This window comes from Vulpes vulpes, chromosome X (genome assembly GCF_048418805.1).
Source record: "Vulpes vulpes isolate BD-2025 chromosome X, VulVul3, whole genome shotgun sequence".
Classification (NCBI taxonomy): domain Eukaryota; kingdom Metazoa; phylum Chordata; class Mammalia; order Carnivora; family Canidae; genus Vulpes; species Vulpes vulpes.
The window spans coordinates 14250036-14273713 of NC_132796.1; the positions used below are offsets into that span (position 1 = coordinate 14250036).

At 39.9% G+C, this 23678-nt stretch overlaps 2 protein-coding genes across 10 annotated transcripts in view; both read right to left on the bottom strand.

The window, feature by feature from the left end:
- Positions 1 to 12846, bottom strand: part of RAI2 (retinoic acid induced 2) — a 387183-nt gene extending 374337 nt beyond the window's left edge. Inside the window, exon 1 of one of the 2 annotated variants that reach the window (XM_072744882.1) lies at positions 12686 to 12846. The gene's annotated coding sequence lies outside the window, so the exon portion shown is untranslated. Of the gene's footprint in view, positions 1 to 12668 lie in introns of both variants that reach the window. The other variant, XM_072744880.1, reaches the window with a different exon arrangement.
- Positions 12847 to 14396: 1550 nt separating this feature from the next.
- The window catches only part of BEND2 (BEN domain containing 2), a 61638-nt gene continuing 52356 nt past the window's right edge, over positions 14397 to 23678 (bottom strand). For all 8 annotated transcript variants that reach the window (XM_072744650.1, XM_072744648.1, XM_072744654.1 and 5 more), the window contains one exon: positions 14397 to 17055. In XM_072744650.1, coding sequence (XP_072600751.1) covers positions 16922 to 17055 — 134 coding nt within the window. In that variant the 3' untranslated portion in view covers positions 14397 to 16921. The remainder of the gene's footprint in view (positions 17056 to 23678) is intronic.

Below are 23678 nucleotides of genomic sequence, written 5' to 3' on the forward strand. Positions count from 1 at the left end.
TTAAGCATCTAACTCTTGGTTTTGGCTCAGGTCATGATCTCAGGGTTGTGAGATCAAGCCCTGCATCAGGCTCTATACTCAGTGCACAATCTTCTTAAGACTCTCTCCCTCTCCCTTTGCCCCTCCCTGCCCCCACTCTTTCTCTTTCTTTTCCTCTCTCTAAAATCAAGAAATAAATCTTAAAAACAAGTAAGAGGATAAGTGTTACAGAAAAATAATGGATAACTTCCAAACCAGAAGAAGAAAACAAAACAAAACAAAAAAAAACAGGAACAACAATAAAGCAAAAAAATTAAACTCAAATATATCCATAATCTATGTTTTTAATCACTATCTTTAATAGCTAAATCTGTTTATATTGGGTGGGGTGAAAACAAAAGCTAGAGATGGGTACACCTAAAACACAACAACATACATAAGCTAAAATAAAAGGAATAAGAAAAATATACTAGACAAATAACAAAAAAATCTAACAAAATTAGTATCAGGTGAAACCAAATTTAAAGGGGAACACTTAAAGCAGGACCTTGCTTGATGACAAAAAAAAAATCTACAAAGAAGCTATAATAATTTTGAATTTCCATGCATTAATAACATAGTTTCAAAATATACAAAGCAACACTTTTACAAAATCCACCATTATAGAAGATTTTAGTTCATTTCTTTCAAAAAGTTATCAATAAAGTGAGCCAAATATATATATATTAAGAATACCAAAAACGTAATCATGTCAGAATCCAAGAAGGCTTTCTGATGAATCAGAAAACATGACATAAACGAAATCACTGGAAACTCCACATTTTGGGGTTCAGAAGCAAAACCAGCTTAAAACTCAATAAAATGAAGGACACCTGGGTAGCTCAGTGTGTGACCATCTGCCTTCGGCTCAGGACGTGATCCCAGGGTCCAGGGATCGAGTCCTGTATCAGGCTCCCCTCAGGGAACCTGCTTATCCTTCTGCCTGTGTTTCTGCCTTTCTCTCTCTCTGTCTCTCATGAATAAACAAAATCTTTAAAAAAATAAAACTCAATAAAATGAGAAATGACCACTGATAGTTTTATTTTACAATTTACTGCTTTTCTTTGCTTTACTTTTCTATCCAGTTGCAAACAGTCAAATCATTTCAACTGCCATCTTCTATTTCTGTTATACTTTCACGGATATTAATTCACTTAATTCTCATAAGTCTGTGAGGTTGAAAAAGTATTATTCTTCTCTATTAAACTCAAGTAAATGAAAACTGCCTCCTGTCCATTACCAGAAAAAAAAAATTCTTTGGTGGTAGAAGTACCAAAGCTTGTTGAAAATTATCTGAATAGTATTCTGGATATCTGATAGCATCTTTGTAGCACCCATCCATATCCCTATCCCACCAGCATTGTTTTAAAGATGTGATTGATTAATTATTTTTTTATGGCTGCAGGGTGGGGTTGGGGGGAGGAAAGAGAGAGAGAGAAATAGAGTGCATGCATGCACAAGAGCCTTAAGCAGACTCCATGCTGAGAGCTGAATCTTTTTTTATTTTATTTTATTTTATTTTATTTTATTTTATTTTATTTTATTTTTTTATTTTATTTTATTTTATTTTTGAGCGCTGAATCTAACACAGGGGTCAAACTCACGACCCTGAGATCATGACCTAGGCCAAAACCAAGAGTTGGTCTCTCACCAACTGTGCCACCCAGGTGCCCCACCAACCCACCAGCATTTTATTTATTTTATTTATTATTTATTTATTTATTCACGAGAGACACAGAGAGAGGGAGGCAGAGACATAGAGGGAGAAGCAGGCTCCATGCATGAAGCCCGATGCAGGACTCAATCCCAGGACTCCAGGATCACACCCTGAGCCGAAGGCAGACAGAGGCTCAACCGCTGAGCCACCCAGGCATCCCCCCACCAGCATTATAAAGCTAATTTGCCACCAGGGTAGCAGGCTGAACGTGCTGGGAAATTAAGGCTCCCCCAACAGTCTTCAACCCAGAACTGAGAGGATTTGATATATAAATGCTTCAGCTTCCTCACCCTCAGGTGTGAAAACTCTGAGGCACATTTTCAGCACCCCTCCCAGAGATCCCTAGTAGGTTTAAGCTCCAGTAGCACCCTATAATGGCTCTTTCCCTTGCCTATCACATTTCCCCACCCCTCTCCAGCACTTCCTTCCCCTCTCAAGTCAATGATTTACACTTGAATCCTTGTCTCAGGTCTATTTCTACAGGAACCCAAACTAAGACAATCTTTCACTCTAAATAAATATTATATAAATATAAATACATAAATATATATATGCTTTCCACAATTTCTGCTTTTTGTTTAATGTCAGAGATTACTGAGCCATTAACACTTATTTCTGATCTCCTGAAACACAGAGAATTCACAATAAAATGCAGTGAGCACCCTAGTGTGCATAGCTGGGAACTAATGGCCTTATTTACAACAGAACATCACAAAGTAAGCGCCATACTGGGCTACTATAGAGGGAGAAGGAAGAGTAGAACATTAAGGAATTTATTTTTTTTTAAGATTTATTTATTTATTTATTCATTCATTCATTCAGAGAGAGAGAGAGAGGCAGAGACACAGGCAGAGGGAGAAGCAGGCGCCATGCAGGAAGCCCCACATGGGACTCAATCCCAGGTCTCCAGGATCACACCTGGGCTGCAGGCAGCGCTAAACCACTGCGCCACCAGGGCTGCCCCATTAAGGAATTTATTAAAGATGTGAGGTCAGGGAAAGGTTAACAGTTCTTCATGCTATGGGTATCACAAATGATCTGCCTGTGTGTGTTCTAAAAAGCTGCACAGTCAACTCTCCAAAGGCTCCTTGAGATTGCAATGGGGGTTCACATGGCTCTGATCCCAAGTAGGAACTGCTACATTCAATATCACTGCCACTGGTCTTTACCTGGAGGCCTTCCATGAAAGTGGAGACATTGTCTGGGCAAACCTGCCCGCTCTCTGTAAGATCAGAGAGAAGCCTGGCTCCAGACTGCCAACTTTATAGTTCATACCACTTCTGGAGTAAATTACTAAGGAACATTTCTTCTGCTCTTAATGCTTTACAAGAAGATTTGCAACCATTCATCCCTCATTCCTTACAATGGTTCTATGAGGAAATACAGGGAAAGCTGGGAGATTTGTGGATGAGTTACTTGGTTCAAATTACACTTTCTAGCGTCCTTCCAGCCTTCCTTGGACAGAAGAAAGTCTCTAAAGATCATGCCAAATCATCCTTTGAAGTGATAGGTAAGACAGTGAAAAATAGTTCAAAAAGATCTTTCATTTTCTGAAAGAATTTAAGATCTTGCTTCACCACTCTGCAGTTTAAATAGCTTTTTAGAGATTTGGAGGTTATATTTACATTCCCCCTCCTGCTTTGTATCCATGTTTTAAAGGCCAAATCCATTCTAAGATAAATAAAGCTTTATCCCCAGGAAAAAGTGACTGAATTCTTTGCAATGCATAGCTTCTGCTTCTGGAACTATTGTTTTTCTTCTCCAGAGGGATAATGTTGTCCCCTTGTCTGAATAAATGAAGCACATATTAAAAACCATGGCAAAGAGGGGGGGGGGGGAAGAAAATCAGAAGGAAACAATTGTTTAAAATAACAACCAGAAGAGAATTCCCCTTGTTCATTCTTGTCCTTGTTCCAGAAAGCGGCTAGTGCAAGCAGAAAGGGCAAAGTGTTCTTGCTCAGTTATGATCAGGACGGAGAGGCTCAGCAGAGTCAGATGCCGGTTATGCTTAGCATCACAAACCTTTCCTTTTTATCTTTCATTGTTTTCAAACTTCACACTCATATTTGGAAGTCCAGAACTGTCTCATCTTGGCTAGAGATGGGAGAGGAACTGTAGATCAATGGTTTTCAAGGGGCAAAGTCCTTCTTAAGCAAAATAATCTTATTTGAATCTTCGACATAAAAAGCGGCTTTAAAAGTGGCATTTTGTCTAAATTTATTTTATAAGTTCTAAGTCAGATAAGAAGCACTCAAGGCTTATCAAAAAAAAAGGAAATGAAAAAACGGAAAGAAAAAAAACTAAAAACCTACAACTCTATGTAATATGATACTGACATAATGAAAGCTATTAAAAAGTTTCCTTTTGCAGGACAATGACATTTAACTGAGTGTCATACACATGAGTTGAAAAGGTTTTACATGAGCACCAATCCATAGGCCTGAATTATGGAAACAAAACAAAAACACTTGACAAAGCTGTAACCTTGCAAATAATGATACATCTTTAATAATGTGACTCCAATAAGCAAATTAAAATGCCACAAAGAAAAGCTGGGTACTGGATGCTGTGGCAAGCCACCCAGAACCCCCTTCAAGACACATCCATCCCCCCAATGCTGTGAGTGCTGTGTTCTCCTCCACTTAACCCTCAACCCCTCCACAGGCCCCTACCTCCCCATCCCCAGGGTAGCTCACATCCAATGACTGGTGGGTGAGGAGGCATAAAGCCCGGGCCCCCTTGCCTCAAGGAGAACCAGGAAGGGCCAGCCCAGCTGCTGAGCTCCCTTGATTCGGCAGAGGCCTGGGTTAGTACCGCATCACAGCTCAGCTCCTCCCCCTGCTGAATCCCGCTGCCTTCCCCAGCAAGAGCATTCCATGAACTTCTGCACATAAACAGCTGTCTTAGGGTCTCAGGCGAAAGTGCAACCAATGCCCATTGAGCCTCCACGGGGATCCAATAAGCACTCCCACTTTGCTTTATTTACTTTAACTGTCTCTCCACATATACATATTTATAACATGTACATACATATTTCCCCTAATTTTTATTTTGAAAATTGTCAAGCCAACCGAAAGAATACCACAAACACTCATATACTCTCCCTGGGATTCAACGATTCTTAGCATTTTATCTTTCCATATCTACGTTTTCTTCTGCTATACCCTGTGAAAGGATTATTGAAGACACATCATACCCCTTGTCTCCTAAATACTCCCGCGTGCATCTCCCCCCAAAAAAGCACAATCTACACCACCACAATATTATCATCATACCTGAGAAAATCAACAATTCCATTAATCACAGGCTTAAAATATTTTTAATGCTGTTTTTAACGATACCTTAATCGCACATTCATGAAACCCATGAAGTTTCTTATAATGAAGTTTGAAAAAACACTTTTCTAGAGTAATACCTAGGAAGAACAGGTAGGGAAAAAAACAGATCAGTCTTCAATTTCATCTGTGACCCGGTTAGTATAGAAAGGGTGACTAACAAAGCTTGACTCCCACTGCCCCCAACAGACTTAGTGTTCTATAGCCTTGTGTGTCAGATCCATCACACAGTAGAATACCTACCTGCGTAACAGGTACGCGCTAAGGTCTATGAATTGGTTAATATCTTTTAATAAGTGACAAGCTGGCAAGTGTGCCTATGTGAACACTTCTGTTCTCAAACCCACAGTCTGTAAATTTGGTAACGGCTTTTTTTATTAGGCTGGTATTCTTAGGCAGATCAAAAGGGTGTTTAAGCAATAATTACCCTAGGAACCCAGCAAGTACAAGTACAGAATACTGCACTACCAGGCACCACAAAAACATATCAAGGTGTTATACTGTCCTTAAATAAACATCAATCATCATTTAAGTAAATCAACAATTAGGTTGAAAACACAAGTGCTAAGAGAGAAAAGTGATATCCACTAAAATGTACATTTTATTTCAGGAACATCACTTCTGAGAAAGTGACTTACTTGGAAACTCACTTAAGTGGTGCCATTAAAAACTTGGAAGTATCAACATTCTTAGGAAATGGAATATATTAGCAATACAATTGTACAAGTGCCTCCTCAGGCTGGGCTTGGATAGTCTGGTTGTCAGAGGTCTCAGTTAGGCAGGGCCCTTATCTGGTCATTTGGGGATAAGGAAAATAAATTGGACCATAAGTATGAATATGTATGTTTCTCTCTCTCCTCCCCACTCCCATCCACTCCCCCAACACACACTCCACTCTTCCTGTGTTTGAGAAGGGAAAAAGAAAAAAGAAACCTACCATCGCCTATACCTTGAAGGCTGGTGGCTGGCATTTCCTTTAAACAGACATCTGAAATAGCTTCTGTTTAAAATAACAACAAGGATTTCAAAGATTAAAAAGCAAGTATTTCAAGGGTCAGATGATGGGTGGAATGTAAAAAGTTTACTCCACTAAATACAACCCACTATGGTCCAATCCTGCTTCCTAAGCCTGATCTGGATGCCAAAGGCCAGCTAAAGGAGTCACTTGTGGCTCTGCGGAAAGGAAAGCTCGTGTTCTCCTTGTTCATTCCCTTCCCCCATCCCCCAAATCTCTCTAAATTACAGGGCAAGGGAAAACCAGTCACCCTACACTTGTCAACACAGTGCACTAAGCGAGCCAGTGGCTTTCAAATATTTTTGAATTGTGACCCAAATAAGAAATGCATTTTACATGGCAGTCCAGTTCCTAGACAGTAGGAATACAAAACTAAGACATTTTCCAAAATCATACTGTCCTCTGATGATTTCTATCCTATTTCTTAGAAATGCTAGTCCCAACTCATTAAACTGATTTTATCACTCACTGACAGGAAATGCCCTGTAGTGTGAAAGATATGCCAGAAGGCCAAGACCAAAACTGTATTTTTGTGCTAGACCGGATTCATAGAAGATCTTTGGCTATGGCTTTATTTCGAGCTTGCTAAAATCCCACAGTTTAACCATACATTCACATTGTAAATAATTCAAATAATGCCTCTCCATGCCTATTCCTATTCACTGCCCGGGATAGGCACAGTAAATAACCAGACAAGTATCTTCCATCTTTTGTGATGCATTCACATATGACACATAACCCACCCATGCTTTTTAATAATGTAAATGGAATTGTATAACATTTACTGTTCTGTAGCTCACTGAACTTAAGAGATAAGTCTTTTTGAGTCAGGACATGATTTTCAAATCAGTTTATCTAGATTGACTACATTCTTTTTGTCTATAGTACTTTGTTGAGGTATAATTTATACAGTGAATGCACATAAGTACAGCTTGAGGACTTTTTACATATGTATATCCCCATGTGACCACCATCCAAATCAATATAAAGAACATTTCCATTATCCCAGAAAGGCTCTCTCATGCCCTTTCCAGTCAATACCAACCCCACAGAGGTATCCACTACTCTGCCTTCTGACACTACACCTTAGTTTTGCCTGTTAAACTTCATATTCATGGAATCATAGAGTAGCAATTCTTCTGTGTCTGGATTCTTTCATGCAACCTAATATTTGTGAGGTTTATTTCTGTTTTGGCAGGTATTAGTTTTGTGGGGGGGTTTTGTTGTGAAGTGGTATTCCCAATCACAATTTGGGCTGTTTTCAGTTTGGGGTTCTTGTGAATGAAGCTACTATGAACATTCTTTTAGAAATCTTTCTGTGGGCATATGCACTAATTTCTCCTGGGAATATACTTATAATCTCTGGGTCATAGGTGGTGTGTAGCTTTATTAGAGACTCCAAACATTTTTGCCACAGTGACTATGCCATTTTACATTCCCACCAGCAGTGTAGACCTACCAGTTGTCCAATCCTCATCAGCACTTTGCCTTGTCAGTCTTTACAGTGTTAGCCATTCTGGTGGGTGTACGCTGGTACCTTGTTACAATTTTAATTTGCATTTTCCTGACAACCAACGATGTTGAGCACTTTTTCATGTGCTTATTGGCCATTCCAATATTTTCTTTTATGAAATACCCATTTGAGAATTTCCCCCAATTTTTTAATTGGGTTGTACATCTTTTTGTGATTGGTTTATAAACATTTTTGAATATATAATGGATACAAGTCCCCTATCAGACAAATGTATGGTGATTATTTTCGGTCTCTCGTTTGCCTTTCATTTTAGTATCCGCTACATTCTTTGCAATGGATGCTTCTTTTCCCAATATAGTTGTAATTTCTTAATGTTACCAGTTCTCTGTTAATGAATATTTGTACTCATGGGTAAAAATCTGTGCTTCTGTGGAAAACCAGACATTGTTTGGAGTACATCATTCTTGGTCACCTGGTTCTGATTTTCCATTCTGTAAGCTATATATAACTGATAGCAATGGAAAATAAATCTTAGCTATAGACACACAAATAAATTCTACAGTGGAGATTCAATTAATTGCCTTCTCCAACTGTGGGAGAAGCCAGTTTTGCCTTGGTTTGCACTAATCTAATAAAAATGTGTTGTTTGGTTATCCTTTGAAATGGTCCTAACATCACTGGTTCCCTAATTAGTAATGAGTTAAATAAAATCTCTAACATATGTTCATTTTATATCTACATGAGAGCCATAATTTTAGTTTTAAAAGATATTCTTTAACAAATTGTTTCCAATGTTTTATCCTATTACAGAGAATGCTGCAACCCTCTTGTACATTTATCTGTGTGTAGAAGTCTCTCTCAAAACTAAGAAGTCCTCATGCTCTCATGTTCCAAACTGAACCAACTTCGAGGAGTGGATTTAACAAGTTCAACTCCATGAAGGCATAGAGCATGAATATACAGAACTTAGATTGTTACAGGAGAAAAGGTCAAATTAGGCTCAAGCCAAAGAAATCAAACTAATGATGAAATTTCAGGCAGGTTAAGGCAGAGTGAATGAGGAATGCTTGTTTACTGGGCACCTACCACTCCCAAACCATTGAGTTAGGCACTGAAGACAGGAAGGTCAGGCTAGAAGGGGAGACAAATACTTGAGCAATTGAGTAATGTGAAGACAGACTATGTGCTCTAATACTCCAACTGGAGGAAAGGGAATTAATTTATCTCTAGTCCTCAGGTTATGGTTTCTGAAAGCTTTCAGAGTACCTGGAAATGCTTTCATATGTAAACAGTCTTTTACATTTGAAAAAGAAAAAGAAAAAAAAATTGTCATTTGAGTTTTATTATTGAAATATAACTGACATACAATGTTATATTAGTTTCAGGTGTACAACATATTGATTCAACAATTCTATACATTGTCAATGCCCACAATAAATGCAGTTACCATCTGTCACCATACAATGTTATTATAATACCACTGACTATATTCCATAGGCTATACTTTTCATTTCTATGACATTTATTTTATAACTGGAAGTTTATATCTCTTAACCCCCTTCACCTGTTTTACCTATACACACACTTCCCTTCTAGCTGGTGGTTACCAGTTCTCTGTATTTAAGAGCCTGTTTTTAGTCTGTTTAGTTGTTTGTTAATTCACTTTTTTAGATTCCACATATAAGTGGGATCATATGGTATTTGTCATTGTCTTATTTCACTTAGCATAATACTCTCTAGGTTCATCCATGTTGTCAGAAATAGCAAAATCACATCCATTTTTATAGCTAAGTAACATCCCACTGTATATGTAACACATCTTCATTATCATCAACTGATGGACGCTTGAGTTGCTTCCGTGTCTTGAATATTGTAAACAATGCTGCGATAAACATAGGCATGCATGTATCTTTTCAAGTTAGTGTTTTAATTTTCTTTGGGTAGATACTCAGTAATGGAATTACTGGATCATATGGTAGTTCTGTTCTTAATTTTTTGAGTCACATCCATACTGTTTTCCACAGTGGTTGCACCAATTTACATTCCCATCAAAATGCATGAGTGTTCCTTTTTCTTCATACCCTCATCAGCACTTATTTCTTGTCTTTTTGGTGATAGCCATTCTGACAGGTGTGAGGTGATATCTCATTGTGGTTTGGATTTGCGTTTCTCTGATGATTAGTGATGTTGAGCACCTTTTCCTGTGTTAAGAAATTAAGTCTCAATTATCACTCTTTTCATGTAGGAACATCCATTCTGACAACCCATTGTGATAACAAAGATTTTCAGTTTTATTGCTAAGAACTACCTGAACTAGTCATTAAACTGCTCGTGGGTGGATATGGGAGTGGCACAATGACTTGTGAGTTTCCCCATTTCTACTGGCACCTTCCTCCTGGGCAGTGAGAGGATTAAATGCATGAATACATGTTGTACTATATCAGGGGTCGGATAAGAAAGGAGGAATAAAGGGTATTAGAATAGGAATTAGTAGTTTACAGGACTATTAAGCGAGGTAGGAAAGACAAGGTCAAAGAAGGTGTTACCAAAGATCAAGAAAGCAAACACTGTAGACCTCAGCTTGAAGCATCACAGAAAATTCTTGAAAGATTACTGGATAGCTGCTGAAGAGTCTCTGAAAATCCCTTCACATGCAGCAGTGAATCATGTGATCCTCATCAATTCTTAACTTCTGTAAATCTCACATCCGCCCATGTGTCCTTGTGGCACAAAACAGCTCTCCTTTTCTTCTGCCTTCAAATTTCATGCAAGTTCCTCTCATCAACAACTCTAAACTGGTAACCATATTGATACAGGGATGATGGGAAATGTGGCTCTCAGCTTCTCTTTTGTAAAGCAGAAATTCTAGAAGTGGGAGGTGATGATGCTGAGTTGAGACCTGGCACACAGCCAGAGCTCACTAAATTGTGACCATAATCACCACCGTCCATGAAGCAGCAGGGGCACTGGGCAAGAGCTTAACTTCACAGTGTCTGGAGTACTATTTTTCTCTTATGTTATCTGCCCATTGTTCAGCCTCCCCTTTCCCCTACTTCACTGTGCAGGGACCAAACAACAACTCGATGCTCACAATCCTAAAAGTCAAATGCTGAATAAGTCAGTAGTTTGGAAAAACATACAAAAAGATTTAAAGGTTTGTGTTAACAACCCTAATATCAGAGTGAGCCTTGAGGTCTAGTCCTGGCTTTGGTGCTAACAGGTCTAGGACTTGGGTCAAACTGCTGAACCTTCTAGTAACTGTTCTATTGAAAAATTCAAGAGGCTGCGATGCTTTGAGAAAAGCACATCATTCCCAAGAGTGCGTAACCACTGACTCATCAAGGGAACACTAGACAAACCCAAATTGAGGTACATGCTACAAAATGTCTGACTAGTACTCTTCAAAAGTGTCAAGGTCAAGAAGAACAAGGAAAGAGTAAGAACTGCCATAGACTGGAGGAGATTAGGAGACGTGAGAATTAAATGCAATATAGGATCTTAGATTGAATCCTGGAAGTGAGAAAGAGCTTTCTTTAGTGGAAAACCTGACAAACTACAAATAAAGCCTGGAGTTAATAGTATTGTACCACGTTAATTTCTGAATTTTGATAATCGTACCATGATTATGAGAGCTGTTAACATTAGGAGAAGCTGGGTAAAGGGTGCACAGGAACTCTCTGTACTATTTTTACAACTCTTTTAGAAGTCCAAAATTCTCCCTCCCAAAATGTTAAAATATAAAACTGCTATAAAACTGCTGCTCAATGTCCACAATAGCCAAACTGTGGAAGGCCTCAGTGTCCATCAAAAGATGAATGAATAAAGATGATGTGGTCTATGTATGCAATGGAATATTACTCAGCCATTAGAAATGACAAATATCCACCATTTCCTTCCACGTGGATGGACCTGGAGGGTATTATGCTGAGTGAAATGAGTCAATTGGAGAAGGACAAACATTATATGGTCTCATTCATTTGGGGAATATAGAAATTAGTGAAAGGGAATAAAGGGAAAGGAGAGAGGATGAGTGAAAATATCAGTGAGGGTGACAAAACATGAGAGACCCCTAACTCTGGGAAACGAACAAGGCGTAGTGGAAGGGGAGGTGGGCGGGGGGTTGAGGTGACTGGGTGATGGGCACTGAGGGGGGCAATTGGGATGAGCACTTGGTGTTATGCTAAATGTTGGCAAATTGAACTCCAATAAAAATTTTTAAAAAATAAATAAAATAAATAAAACTGTGCTGCTTAAATAGTATCAAATTTTAATTCATTTTCATTGGGCCCTGCAAATTATGTAGCCAGTCCTACATGGAAGTCTACCGGAGAACTGGATAAAATCCTTCCCGTGACAAAAAATAAGGAAGCGGCAGCACAATTAATCGCAGGAGCTTGAGGGGAACCTAGAGCACGGATGGGAGGGATCGGAACCCCTTGCGGATAGGAACAGGACAGGGGTAAGAAAGGCCCTAGGCCAATGAGGACACAAATTGATACCTCAGCCGATGATGGTTAAGAGAAACGACAAGAACCTGGCCCTGCACCCTCCGCTCAGCCTTGGCGCTGTAGAGGACCCCTAGACCCGAGACTCCACTCGCATTCCAGGAGGCACCTGCCCGCCCATCGCTAGCCCCTCGGCCCTACCGCCATTCGCGTCCTGGGCTCTTCCCCTGCATTCCTGGGAACTCAAAAGCCTTGAATGACCGAGGCTAAGTTTCTACCCCCGGCGCCTGAAGGCTCGAAGCACAAATTAAGCCTGGCCTCACCAAGGTGGTGACGCACAGGACCCCGATTTCGCTCCCCCGCCCCGGGACCAACGACCCCGGAACCCCCCCGCCCCCGGCGCCGCACACGCCAAGACAGGGCGCCTCAGAGGTGAGCGCGTGACCGCACCAGGGCCAGCACAGCGCCCCAGGGAGAGCCCCCCCCGGGCCCAGGGAACCCGGGCGACGAGCAGCGCCCCAGCATGTGCGCGGCCCCGCGGGGGCTGCAGGGGAGCCGGCGTCCGCCTGAGAAGGGCCGGGGCCGCAGCAAGTGGCGCGGGGGCTGCCACGCCGGCTCGGACCCGCAGCGCCCAGCGGCCGTCCCTACCCCGAGTTTCGCTCACCTGCAGAACCACCGAACCTGGCAGGGTGACGTCCGCCAGCGCCGGGTCCTCAAGCACGGAGTCGTGCCCCGGCCCGCCCGGGCCTCCGCCGGGGGCTCACAGCCGCCCCCGCGGCGGGGAGAACGTCCCCGGACCGACCGCCGCGGGAGGAGCCGGCGGGAGCCGCTCGCAGCCTGCGCGTGCGCGTGCGCCGCTCCCTGGCCGCGGAGCTCGGGGTCCCGGCGCCTCTCCCAGCCCGGCCGCTGCCCCCCGCCCCCCAAAGCCTGTGTGAGACCCCGAGATTCCTAACCTGGGAGATGAACAAGGGGAAGGGCGGTGGGCGACGGGCACTGCGGGGGGCACTGGACGGGATGAGCCCTCCGTGTGATACTAGATGTTGGCAAAGCGAACTCCAATAAAAAAAAATCAATACAAAAATATATACAAAAAAAAAAGAAAAGAAAGCCTGCTTGAAAACTTGGGAGCCGGGGCGCCTGGGTGGCTCAGCGGTGGGGCGCCTGCCTTCGGCTCAGGGCGTGATCCCGGGATCCAGGATCGAGTCCCGCACCGGGCACCCCGCGGGGAGCCTGCTTCTCCCTCTGCCTGTGTCTCTGCCTCTCTCTCTCTGTGTGTCTCATGAATAAATAAATAAATTTAAAAAAGAAAAGAAAAGAAAAGAAAACTTGGGAGCTTCCAGGAGGAGGGGCTCCACGCGTCACACCAAGGCCCGGCAGCTGAAACACAGCCCCCCCCCCCTCCACCGTGGGTCCCAGGCGTCCTAACCCAGAGGTCTAGTGGGAACACCTGGAGGCCCTGTAATCAAAACAAATTAGTTATCGAAAAATAAAGGAGTATTTCTTGCCCAACTAGGTTGGTGTAGACATTTGCACCTGTCACTTGTCGATCTTACAAATTAATCTTACTAAATGAGATCACCAAATATTCCAGCTCAAAGAGGACAAGCAGGATTTTTAACATGGTGAAAAAAGTCACCGCAAGCTTAACGTATTGCGAGTTAAAATAAATTAGGCTGGGAGGAGGTGGCCGGGGAAATGTTTTAAAAGTAAGTTAGGGTAAAGTTAGCAGTCAGCATGAATGTGGTTAGATCACCACTGTTGCAGAATGCTGCAGAGATAGTCCTCTACTAGATGCGGAAATGGTCTCTAAAGAAAACTGAAAAACAGGGCTGACTAGCTAAGCCTTGCTGGCCAAAATAAAAATGTTACCATATATTTAAATAAATATTAAAGTCTAAAATGACATTATGCTTTAATAACACCAATATTTTACCCAGGAAGGGTAAAACAAGTTTCCAAAGTTTTCAATATCCTTCTAACTATACCCACAATAGTAAATTACTGTCGCTGGGTACAACTATTCTATTTGGCTTATTAAGCAAGAAAGCAAACATTCTAAGTGTGCCACATTTATGGAACTGAATGAAAATATGTTAATTTTTATTTTATTTTTTTTTTTTACAAAACGCTGTGGATTGCATTACTAAAAGTCCTGTAAAATTACTCTATTGGAAAAAACAACTTAAGCATCTGTATTAAGAATATTTTAAGGGACGCCTGGGTGGCTCAGTGGTTGAGCATCTGCCTGCCTTTGGCTCAGGTCCTGATTCCGGGATCTGGGATCAAGTCCCACATCAGGACCCTTGCAAGGAGCCGGCTTCTCCCTCTGCCTATGTCTCTGCCTCTCTCTGTGTGTCTCTCATGAATAAATAAATAAGATCTTTAAAAAATAGGTATTTTAAATGTTTATTCATTGTATTTATTTGTAAAACAAGGCAACATCAAAAACAAGTCTTATGAACACATTTAAAATCTTTAACATTGGATTAATACAATAATGGAATGACCCTGTGAAATACTGAAGGTAGAAGAGACCTAATTTAGTTTGTGAAATTTATTTTGCTCAGTGTGATTGTAAAGCTGTGTGTAAGAAAAATACTAAAGTTGTGTACATATTATTATTCAGACCATGGGAATGATTTTAAGCACTTTCTTAAAATAATGGTTATTATAAACTGTGCTAGCCAATACAAGCAGCTACTATCCACATGTGGCTACTTAAATTTAATTTTTAATTAGCTAAAATGATGTAAAATTTAAAATCTGGTTCCTGTAATTAGCCACATCACAAGTGCTTAAGAGTCACATGTGGCTAGTGACTACCACGCTGGACAACATAGAATTTTAGAACATTACCAACATAATGGTACTGGACAGGACCAGTCTAATATATAAGCAGCCATCATAATAAAGTTAACCATGTAAATCTTGAAAAATTTTTGTAAATATGAAGTTTTTGTTTCTGTAATTTTGCTTCTAATCCAGGGAATATTTCAGCACAAAATACAAATCAATCAAATTTGAAATCTGCATATATCGTTTGAAATTTAATCTGGCCTAGAATATAATTTTACTTTTCCACATTATATTACCAGCAGTTTATAAATTCTTAGATGAATTAATCTGAATAACTCTGGTTATAATCCTTTTGTTCTCTAGGGAAGATTTTTTGGCTTGAATTATTTACTTTTTAAGGTGACATAGGCATAGCCTAAACATATAAAGGTATGCATAGATATATTATGATTTTATTAACCTAAAGGCAACTAACAGCAAATTATTTATTTGGAGAACAGAGTCATAAAATTCTTTCTAAAATGAAATATACCATATTTCACTTAAAATACTCTAAAAGTTGAATTTAAGTTTCAAGATATATCATTTGAAAAATATATCTGATCTACAAACTGACCATATAAAACCATTCTAAACTACAAGTCACAAAAATAACAAGACTTGTCAACTTTCACACACAAATTATATTGACTGACCTACTTATTACTTTCTATTGAATTTCTTCTTTGCCTTATCAAAATACCAAAGCTAATTAATGTCAACTATCTAAGAAAATCTATGGGTCATAAGCAAATGGCCACAACTAAAGACTGAACTCTCACAAGGAAAAAATGTGTGTTTTGAACAATAACTAAGAATGTAATAAAGGGAATGTTCCATAGGTTGAAAGCTGAAAGATGGCATTATAACCAACAAAATGTTTCTCTTTTTTTGAAAAAATGTTTCCTTAACACAAATGATCAATGAAATTATATAGTATTTTCTATGGCTAAAACATTCAAGAACTTTAAAGTTCTTACGTTAAATATAAAACCCTACTCGTGAGCAAAATGGAATTATTTTTTCATTTGCCAATATTCTTGCCAATATCTTTCAAGATCACTTTTTTCTAATTGTATTTCTGATCAATTTTTTTTTCATTTAAACATTATAAGATTTAAATTTGTATGCATTTCGACTAGTAGAATCAATCAGAAAAAAAAACAGTAAACATATTAATAAACCTTTACCCAGACATTTCAGAAATAAGAGAAAACATTAGCATCTGAATCTGGGCAGATTATTTTTATTCAGAGAGATACGTTCTTAAATTTGAATTACTTCAATGGAACAAAAAGCCTCCTGATGTGATTTTCTATGTTGACTCTTAGAAAACTGCTGTGATAAAATATTATCAGGAAGTCATTAAAAGGATGCTGTTTTTATCAGGAGTAAATAAAAAAAAAACAACATAGGTCTCACCCTGGAAAGCTTGCATCAAACAATAGGATGTCAATCCTATGAATCCCTTACTGATGGATATATAAGAAAGCCAACATGGGCATTTGGGTTACGTGTAAACCACACTTCCCTTCTGTATCAGTGGGGCTTAGATCTTAGATCTGCAGTGACAATTCACTTGACAAATATTGAAAGTCTCCTATCTCCAAATTCCTACACTTGGCATTATGGTTTTCCTATCCAACCAACTATGTCTACCTATATCTGTGTCACTGGTGCTCAGATTCCATCTGTCATTAGGAGCTAAATGTGCTATTAAAATTAAATTAAATGTGCTCTACATTAAAATAGCAATGTAAGCAACCTTTAGGAGTTAACTACCATTCCTTTAATCAGAGGTTCTTATGGGTGTACTGCCCATAATTTTGTTCATTGGATGAAAAGTTACACATCTTCCTAATGCAATTGTGTGCTCTGTGGGCAGAAAAAGAACATTGGCTATTTCTTGAGTCGCGAACACAGAAGTACACTGCCCACTACTGCTACAAACTAATTGTGGAATGACAACTTGAAAAACATACAGGATGAGACAACAGTAAAAAAAAAAAAAAAAAAAAGAAAGAAAGAAAGAAACATAGGGTGGCTGGAAGTACTTGAACGAGGGGCTGTTGCCGGAAGCTTCTATGCTTTGTTTAAGGACTTCTTGAGGTCATATCTTAGACTACGGATAGAGCCATTGATAGCTGTCACACACAACTTCCAGTCATGTCCAGTTTCCGACAGGCTGCAATTCGGGAAGATGTCTTGGAGAAACTCTGGTGGTAAAATCCAAAAACATAAGTTACTTAGAAGTCACTTCTCAGAGAAATGAATTTATTCAACCTCAGTACTATTGCTGTGTCTATGAAAGGGTCATTAAAACTTTAATTAAAACACATGGACTATAACTATGATTACATCAGCTGAACAAATCTTTTCATCTAAAAGGATAATATGAAATAGTACCATTCTTAAGTCACAGTAACATAACCATATCCCATGACCTTGCTACATAACCAGAATGGAAATCCTTTCCTGCCTCTGATACCCAACGTAAACTTTCCTCATTCTTAAATTTATCAAACATGCATGTTTTTCATTATATCAAGACTTGCTAAGGCTTTGAAACACACCAGAGGCTGCAATGTCTTTTATACTTTGAGGCAAGAAGCTACATAACTGCTAAATATTTTGGTATTGCTTGGTTTATCTCAGACAAGAAAGAAGGAGAGTCTAGATCTTGCAGTTGTAGGAAAAGGTCTGTAAGGGAAGGTAACAGAGCAACATGGCTCAAGGAGCATACCTAGGAAAGTGGGTGGACAGACAAAGGGAAAGGTGGAAAAGAGAGTTTTTTAACTAGAAAAGCAGAACTGTCCTCAGATAGTTTTTTGGGTAACTTCCAAAGTACCTTTGAGGCTTTAGAAAGGAATCTGATGAGTACTACGGGCCAGCATTAGTTGGCTACATTAATCTCATTTGCTTTTCCATCAAGAAGATTAAGAAGATGGAAAATTAGCACAATGCCATAAACACAGCAGAGGTCCCAAATTTTTAGCAAAGCATGTGACAAAGTTAAAAAGCTTTTATTCTCCAAGGACTACTTAATACATCAGTAGGAGCCCGGAAAGAGGCTTTCAGTGGTATGTCCCTGGATTCAGTAGCAGGCAGTGTTTTTTATGCTGCCAGACATTTTTAAAATTATTTTTAAATTTTTATTATTACAATTTTTTGCTGCTGGACATTTTTATTAACAAAAAAAAGAAATTATGGAAAGCAGGCTTGTCCCATCTGCCCTGGACAGAGAAGCTGAGATGGATAACTAAGAGACTGGAAGATAAATTCAGTACCTGCAAAGTTTTCAACAGACTCTAACAAGGAGCCTAAAGTGGTTGGTGTTTCCCAAAAAGTACTCTCTGAAATACTAATCATGAAAAAGTTTCCTGGGGAAAAAGATTCCAGTTGTGCAAATGAGAAACACTACACTCCAGAGTTAGTTCCCACCAAAAAAAAATCCCACAGTAAAGAGACCTGCTGATTCAAAGGTGAGGGATGCAGATGCATTGGTTGGGCTTATAAATAAGGAAGGTCAGCACTGGGGAGTCCTGGACGGGCTTCAGACCCGAAGGTGTTCAAAACATGTTTTAAAACAGAGTCAAATGAAACGTACCTCTGGACTAAGGCCCCCAGGAGCGCCAAAGTAAGAGCTTCCCTAGCCAATTGACTAAAAAGCACCTTAATCATGAAGCACCTGTTAACAGCTGTCTTTAAGAAACAGTTTAGGGAATGTTGCTCTACATGAACAGGATAAAATGCCAGGAGGGATAAATATAAAATCCTACTCTTACAATAAAAAATACTAACAGTATAAACAGGAATAGCCTCAACACTAACAAGGTAAGTACTAGATAAACATCAGTATACAGAAGATTTAGGGGCTTTAGTTGACCATAAAATTAAAAATGGCAAGTGCCATTTTAGTCTGTATTAACACTGACATTGGTCTTGGCAAGATTTTTTTAATCTGATGCCAAAAGCAAAAGCAACAAAAGCAAAAATAAACAAGACTACGTGAAACTAAACAGCTTCTGCACAGTGAAGGAAGCCAGCAACAAAATGAAATGGGAACCCATTGAATGGGAGAAAATATGCACAAATCATATATCTGTTAATGGGTTAATATCCAAAAAATAAAAAGAACTCATAGAACTTAACAGCACAAAAACCAAGCATATGGTTTAAAATATGGGCAAAATATCTGAACAGATATTTTGCCAAAGAAGACAGAGATGACTAACAGGTATCTGAAAAGACACTAAACAAAAGTAATCATCAGGGAAAAGCAAATCCAAACCACAATGAGAGATCACCTCACCCCTGTCAGAATGGCTACTATCAAAAAGACCAAGTGCTAGAGAAGATGCACTGTTGGTAGGAATGTTGGTAGGAATGTAACACTGGTACAGCCACTGTGGAAAACAGTTTGGAGGTTCCTCAAAAAATTAAAAATATAACTACCATGCCATCCAGCAAGTCTACCTCTGGGTATTGATCCAAAGAAAACAAAGATGATAACTCCAAAAGATATAGGCACCCCCCTATTCTCTGTAGCATTATTTGCAATAGCCAAGATATAGAAACAATCTAAGTGTCCAAGTGTTCATCGATGGATGAATGAATAAAGAAATTGTGGTGCAGGGACGCCTGGGTGGCTCAGTGATTGAGCATCTGCCTTTGGCTTGGGTTATGGTCCCAGGGTCCTGGGATTGAATCCCACAACAGGCTCCCTATGGAGCCTCTGCCTATGTCTCTGCCTCTTTCTCTGTATCTCTCATGAATAAATAAATAAAATCTTTTTTTAAAAAAAATCTGTGGTGTATACACACACACACACACACACACACACACACAAGAATATTACTTAGCCATAAAAAAGAATGCAATCTTTGCCATTTGTGACAACATGGATGGAGCTTGAGGGCATTATACTAAGCAAAATAAGCCAGGCAGACAAAGACAATTACTATATGATCTCACTTATGTGTGGAATCTAAAAAACAATGACAGCAACAATAGACAGGTAGTTGCCAGAGGCAGGAGATAGGGAGAGGAAGAAATGGGTGAAGAGAGTCAAAAAGTAAAAAGAATAAATAAATAAATAAATAAATAAATAAATAAATAAATAAATAAAATGACTACATGTTACCACATGTATATACACAGAAAGGAAGGAAGGGAGAGAGGGTGGGAAGAAGACAAGAAGGAAGGAAGATAAAGAATGATGACCTCTTTGCAGGAACAATTTTCAGAGACAGCTTGTTTACCAAAAAAATTAAATTTAAAAATTAAATTAAAAATTGCAATGGCAAGTGCCATTTTAGACTGTTAAAAGCCTAATAGGTAATAGTACTCTTGTATTCTGGGTTAATTTGAGAACATCTGAAGTTAGTCACTGAATCAGATCATGAAAGATTAGGAAATACTTCTTTGAGGAGTTACTGAAGGAAATGGAGATACTTACCTGTAAAAGTATTAGACTTAGTAGGGAAAAGTTGTGAATAACACTTATTTTTTCAAAATCCCATGCTTCCATGTAGAGGGATGTCCAAATTGGAACGTTTGGAAGAACTGGGCACACATGATTTAAAAATAAAGCTGAGGGCACCTGGGTGGCTCAGTTGGTTAAAAAAGTCTGTCTTTGGCTCAGGTCATGATCCTGGGGTCCTGGGATCGAGCCCCACGTCAGGTCTCCCTGTTCAGCAGAGACTCTGCTTCTCTTTCCCCCTCTGCTTGTGTTCTCTCTCCATTTCTCTTTCTCTCTCTCAAATATTTTTTAAAAAAATAAAAAAATAAAGCTGAGGGGCGCCTGGGTGGCTAAGTCAGTTGAGCATCTGCATTCAGCTCAGGTCATGATCCTGGGGTCCTGGGATCAAGCCCTGCATTGGGCTTTCTGCTCAGTCTGCCTCTCCTTCTCCTTCTGCCCTTCCCCACTCATGCCTACTCTCTCTCACACACTCTCTCAAATAAATAAATAAAATAAAATCTTTAAAAAATAAAAATAAAGCTGGTATTTTTGTCTCCACCTGCCAGATTCTAGCTGTTCTCACTTGGTTCTGAGCTTGAAGGTGGGGGGAAGAGGGTGTATTTACTATCTCCTAATGCTCCAGCAAGGACATAATAGTTGTCTCTAGATACCTGAAGGCCTATTATGTGAAAAGTAATTGGATTTACCCTATTTAGCTGTGGAAGGGATAAGTAGAACAAATGTGTATTAGTGCAGGGAAGTCAATTTTGAGTCACTTGGAGGAAAAACTCCCATGAATTAGAGCCCTCTTTAAACTGGTGGATTGCTGGAGGGGAGAGAAGATGGTGACAGAGTAGGAGGACCCTGGGCTTGTCTCCTCCCATGAACACAACTAGATAGCTATCAAATCATGCTAAATATCCCAGAAAGCAACCTGAAGAATGACAGAATGAATTCCACAAAGAAGGGAAGAGAAGAGGCCATGTGGAAGAAGGTAGGAAGTGTGGGGAGATGGGTTAGGGGAGAAAGGGATTGCAGGTACTGTGGAGGGAAGGAGTTGTGGTTACAAGAGAGAGAAGTGGGGAGCACAACAGGGAATGGGGCACAAGAAGAACGAGAGGGGCTGAATTTCCTGATTTCTTGCAGTCAGCAGAGATTAAAGCCTGCAATATCAAAGGTCAGCAGGCTTGGCTGATGGATCCCAGAGGGCACTGCCCTGCTCCTGCAGAGAAGGCAGGCAAACAACTCCGGGGCCAGATGCTGTGGAAACAATGATTTGAAGACTGCCTGAGGCACAAGGGGTAGATTATTCACTCTTCTTGGAGCACGCCCCTGAAAGGCAGCATTCAGGGAGACACCTCTCCAGGAAAGAAGGAGCCATTTCCCTTCCCCACCATCAGCATAAACATAAACACAAACACGGAGCCACCTGTGAGAAGCAGCACAGGAAGGCTGCCTAACTGCTGACACCAGGCCCCACCCTGCCACACTCTGGCAGGACTGCCCTTCTTGGTCAAGCCTACCTCAGGCCCAGAAGACCAGTAGGAACCCCCGCCCTACCACGTCTCCTGACCAGAGTTCTGTGGGGCTTCAGTTCTAGCAGATGTAGGATCAGGTCTCATTGAGTAAGCAGGTCATAGCACACCCATTTAAAACTCACCACAGTCTGGCCAAAGACCAAACACTGCCCACTGCAAGCTAGGAGAGCTTCTGGAGATGACTGGCCTGAATGATGGAGCAGCCAAAACACAAGAGCAGAGTGCATGCAGCACACCAGAGACACTCCGTGAAGTGCTAGCCCCTGGACACATGACCTCTTCTTCATAAAGCCATACTCTCAGATGTAGGAACGTACATAACTGGCTTTTCTAACACAAAGAAGAAGACAGAGACTTGGACAAAATGTCAAGATGGAGGAATTCATCCCAGATCAGAGAACAAGATGAGGCCATTGCCAGAGATCTAAGTGGAAGAGATATAAGTAACATGCCTGATGAAGAATTTAAAGCAACAATCATAAGGATACTCCCTGGGCTTGAGAAAAGAATAGAAGACATTGGGGAGACCCTTACCACAGAGATAAAAGAGTTAAAAAAGAATCAGTCAGAAATGAAGAATGCAGGATGCCTGAGTGGCTCAGCAGTTGAGCATCTTCCTTCAGCTCAGGGCATGATCCTGGAGTCCGGGGATTGAGTCCCTCATGGGGCTCCTTGCATGGAACCTGCTTCTCCCTCTGCCTATGTCTCTGCCTCTCTCTCTCTCTCTCTGTCTCTCATGAATAAATAAATAAAATCTTTAAAAAAAAGAAATGAAGAATGCAATAAACAAGACTGGAAACAGGCTTGATGCAATGAACAGCAGGCTGGAAAAAGTGATAAAGTGACAAAGACAAGAAACGATCAGAGAAGACCTCCAAAAACATGACAAAACAAGTAATAAAGTGGCACTAAATACATATCCATCAATAATCACTCTGAATGTAAATGGACTAAATGTTCCAAACAAAAGACATAGGGTGTCCGAATGGATAAATAAACAAGACCCATATATATGCTACCTGCAAGAAACCCACTTTAGACCTATAACAAGAGATGAAGAAGGGCCCTGTATCATAATAAAGAGGACAATCCAGCAAGAAGATACAATAACTTTAAGTATTTATGCACCCAACATGGGAGCACCCAAATGTATAAAACAATTAACAAACATAAAGGAACTCATTTATAATAATACATTAGTAGTAGGGTACTTTAACACCCCACTTATATCAATGGACAGATCTTCTAAACAGAAAATCAACAAGGAAACAAGGGCTTTGGATGACATACTAAACCAGATCGACTTAACATATATATTCAAAACATTCCATTCTAAAAGAGCAGAATACACATTTTTTTTTTCAAATGCTCATGGGACATTCTCCAGAATAGATCACATATTAGATCACGAATCAGGCCTTAACAATACAAAAAGACTGAGATCATACCATGCATATTTTCTGACCACGACACTATGAAACTAGAAGTCAGCCATAAGAAAAATCTGGAAGAAGAATGAAACGAGACCATTCTCTTACACCATACACAAAGATAAACTCAAAATGGATGAAAGATCTAAATGTGAGACGAGATTCCATCAAAATCCTAGAGGAGAACACAGGCAACATCCTTTTTGAACTTGGCTACAGTAACTTCTTGCAAGATACATCCATGAAGGCAAGGGAAACAAAAGCAAAAATGAATTATTGGGACTTCGTCAAGATAAAAAACTTCTGCACAGCACAGTCAACAAAACTAAAAAACAACCTACAGAATGGGAGAAGATATTTGCAAATGACATATCACATAAAGGTCTAGTATCCAGGATCTATAAAGAACT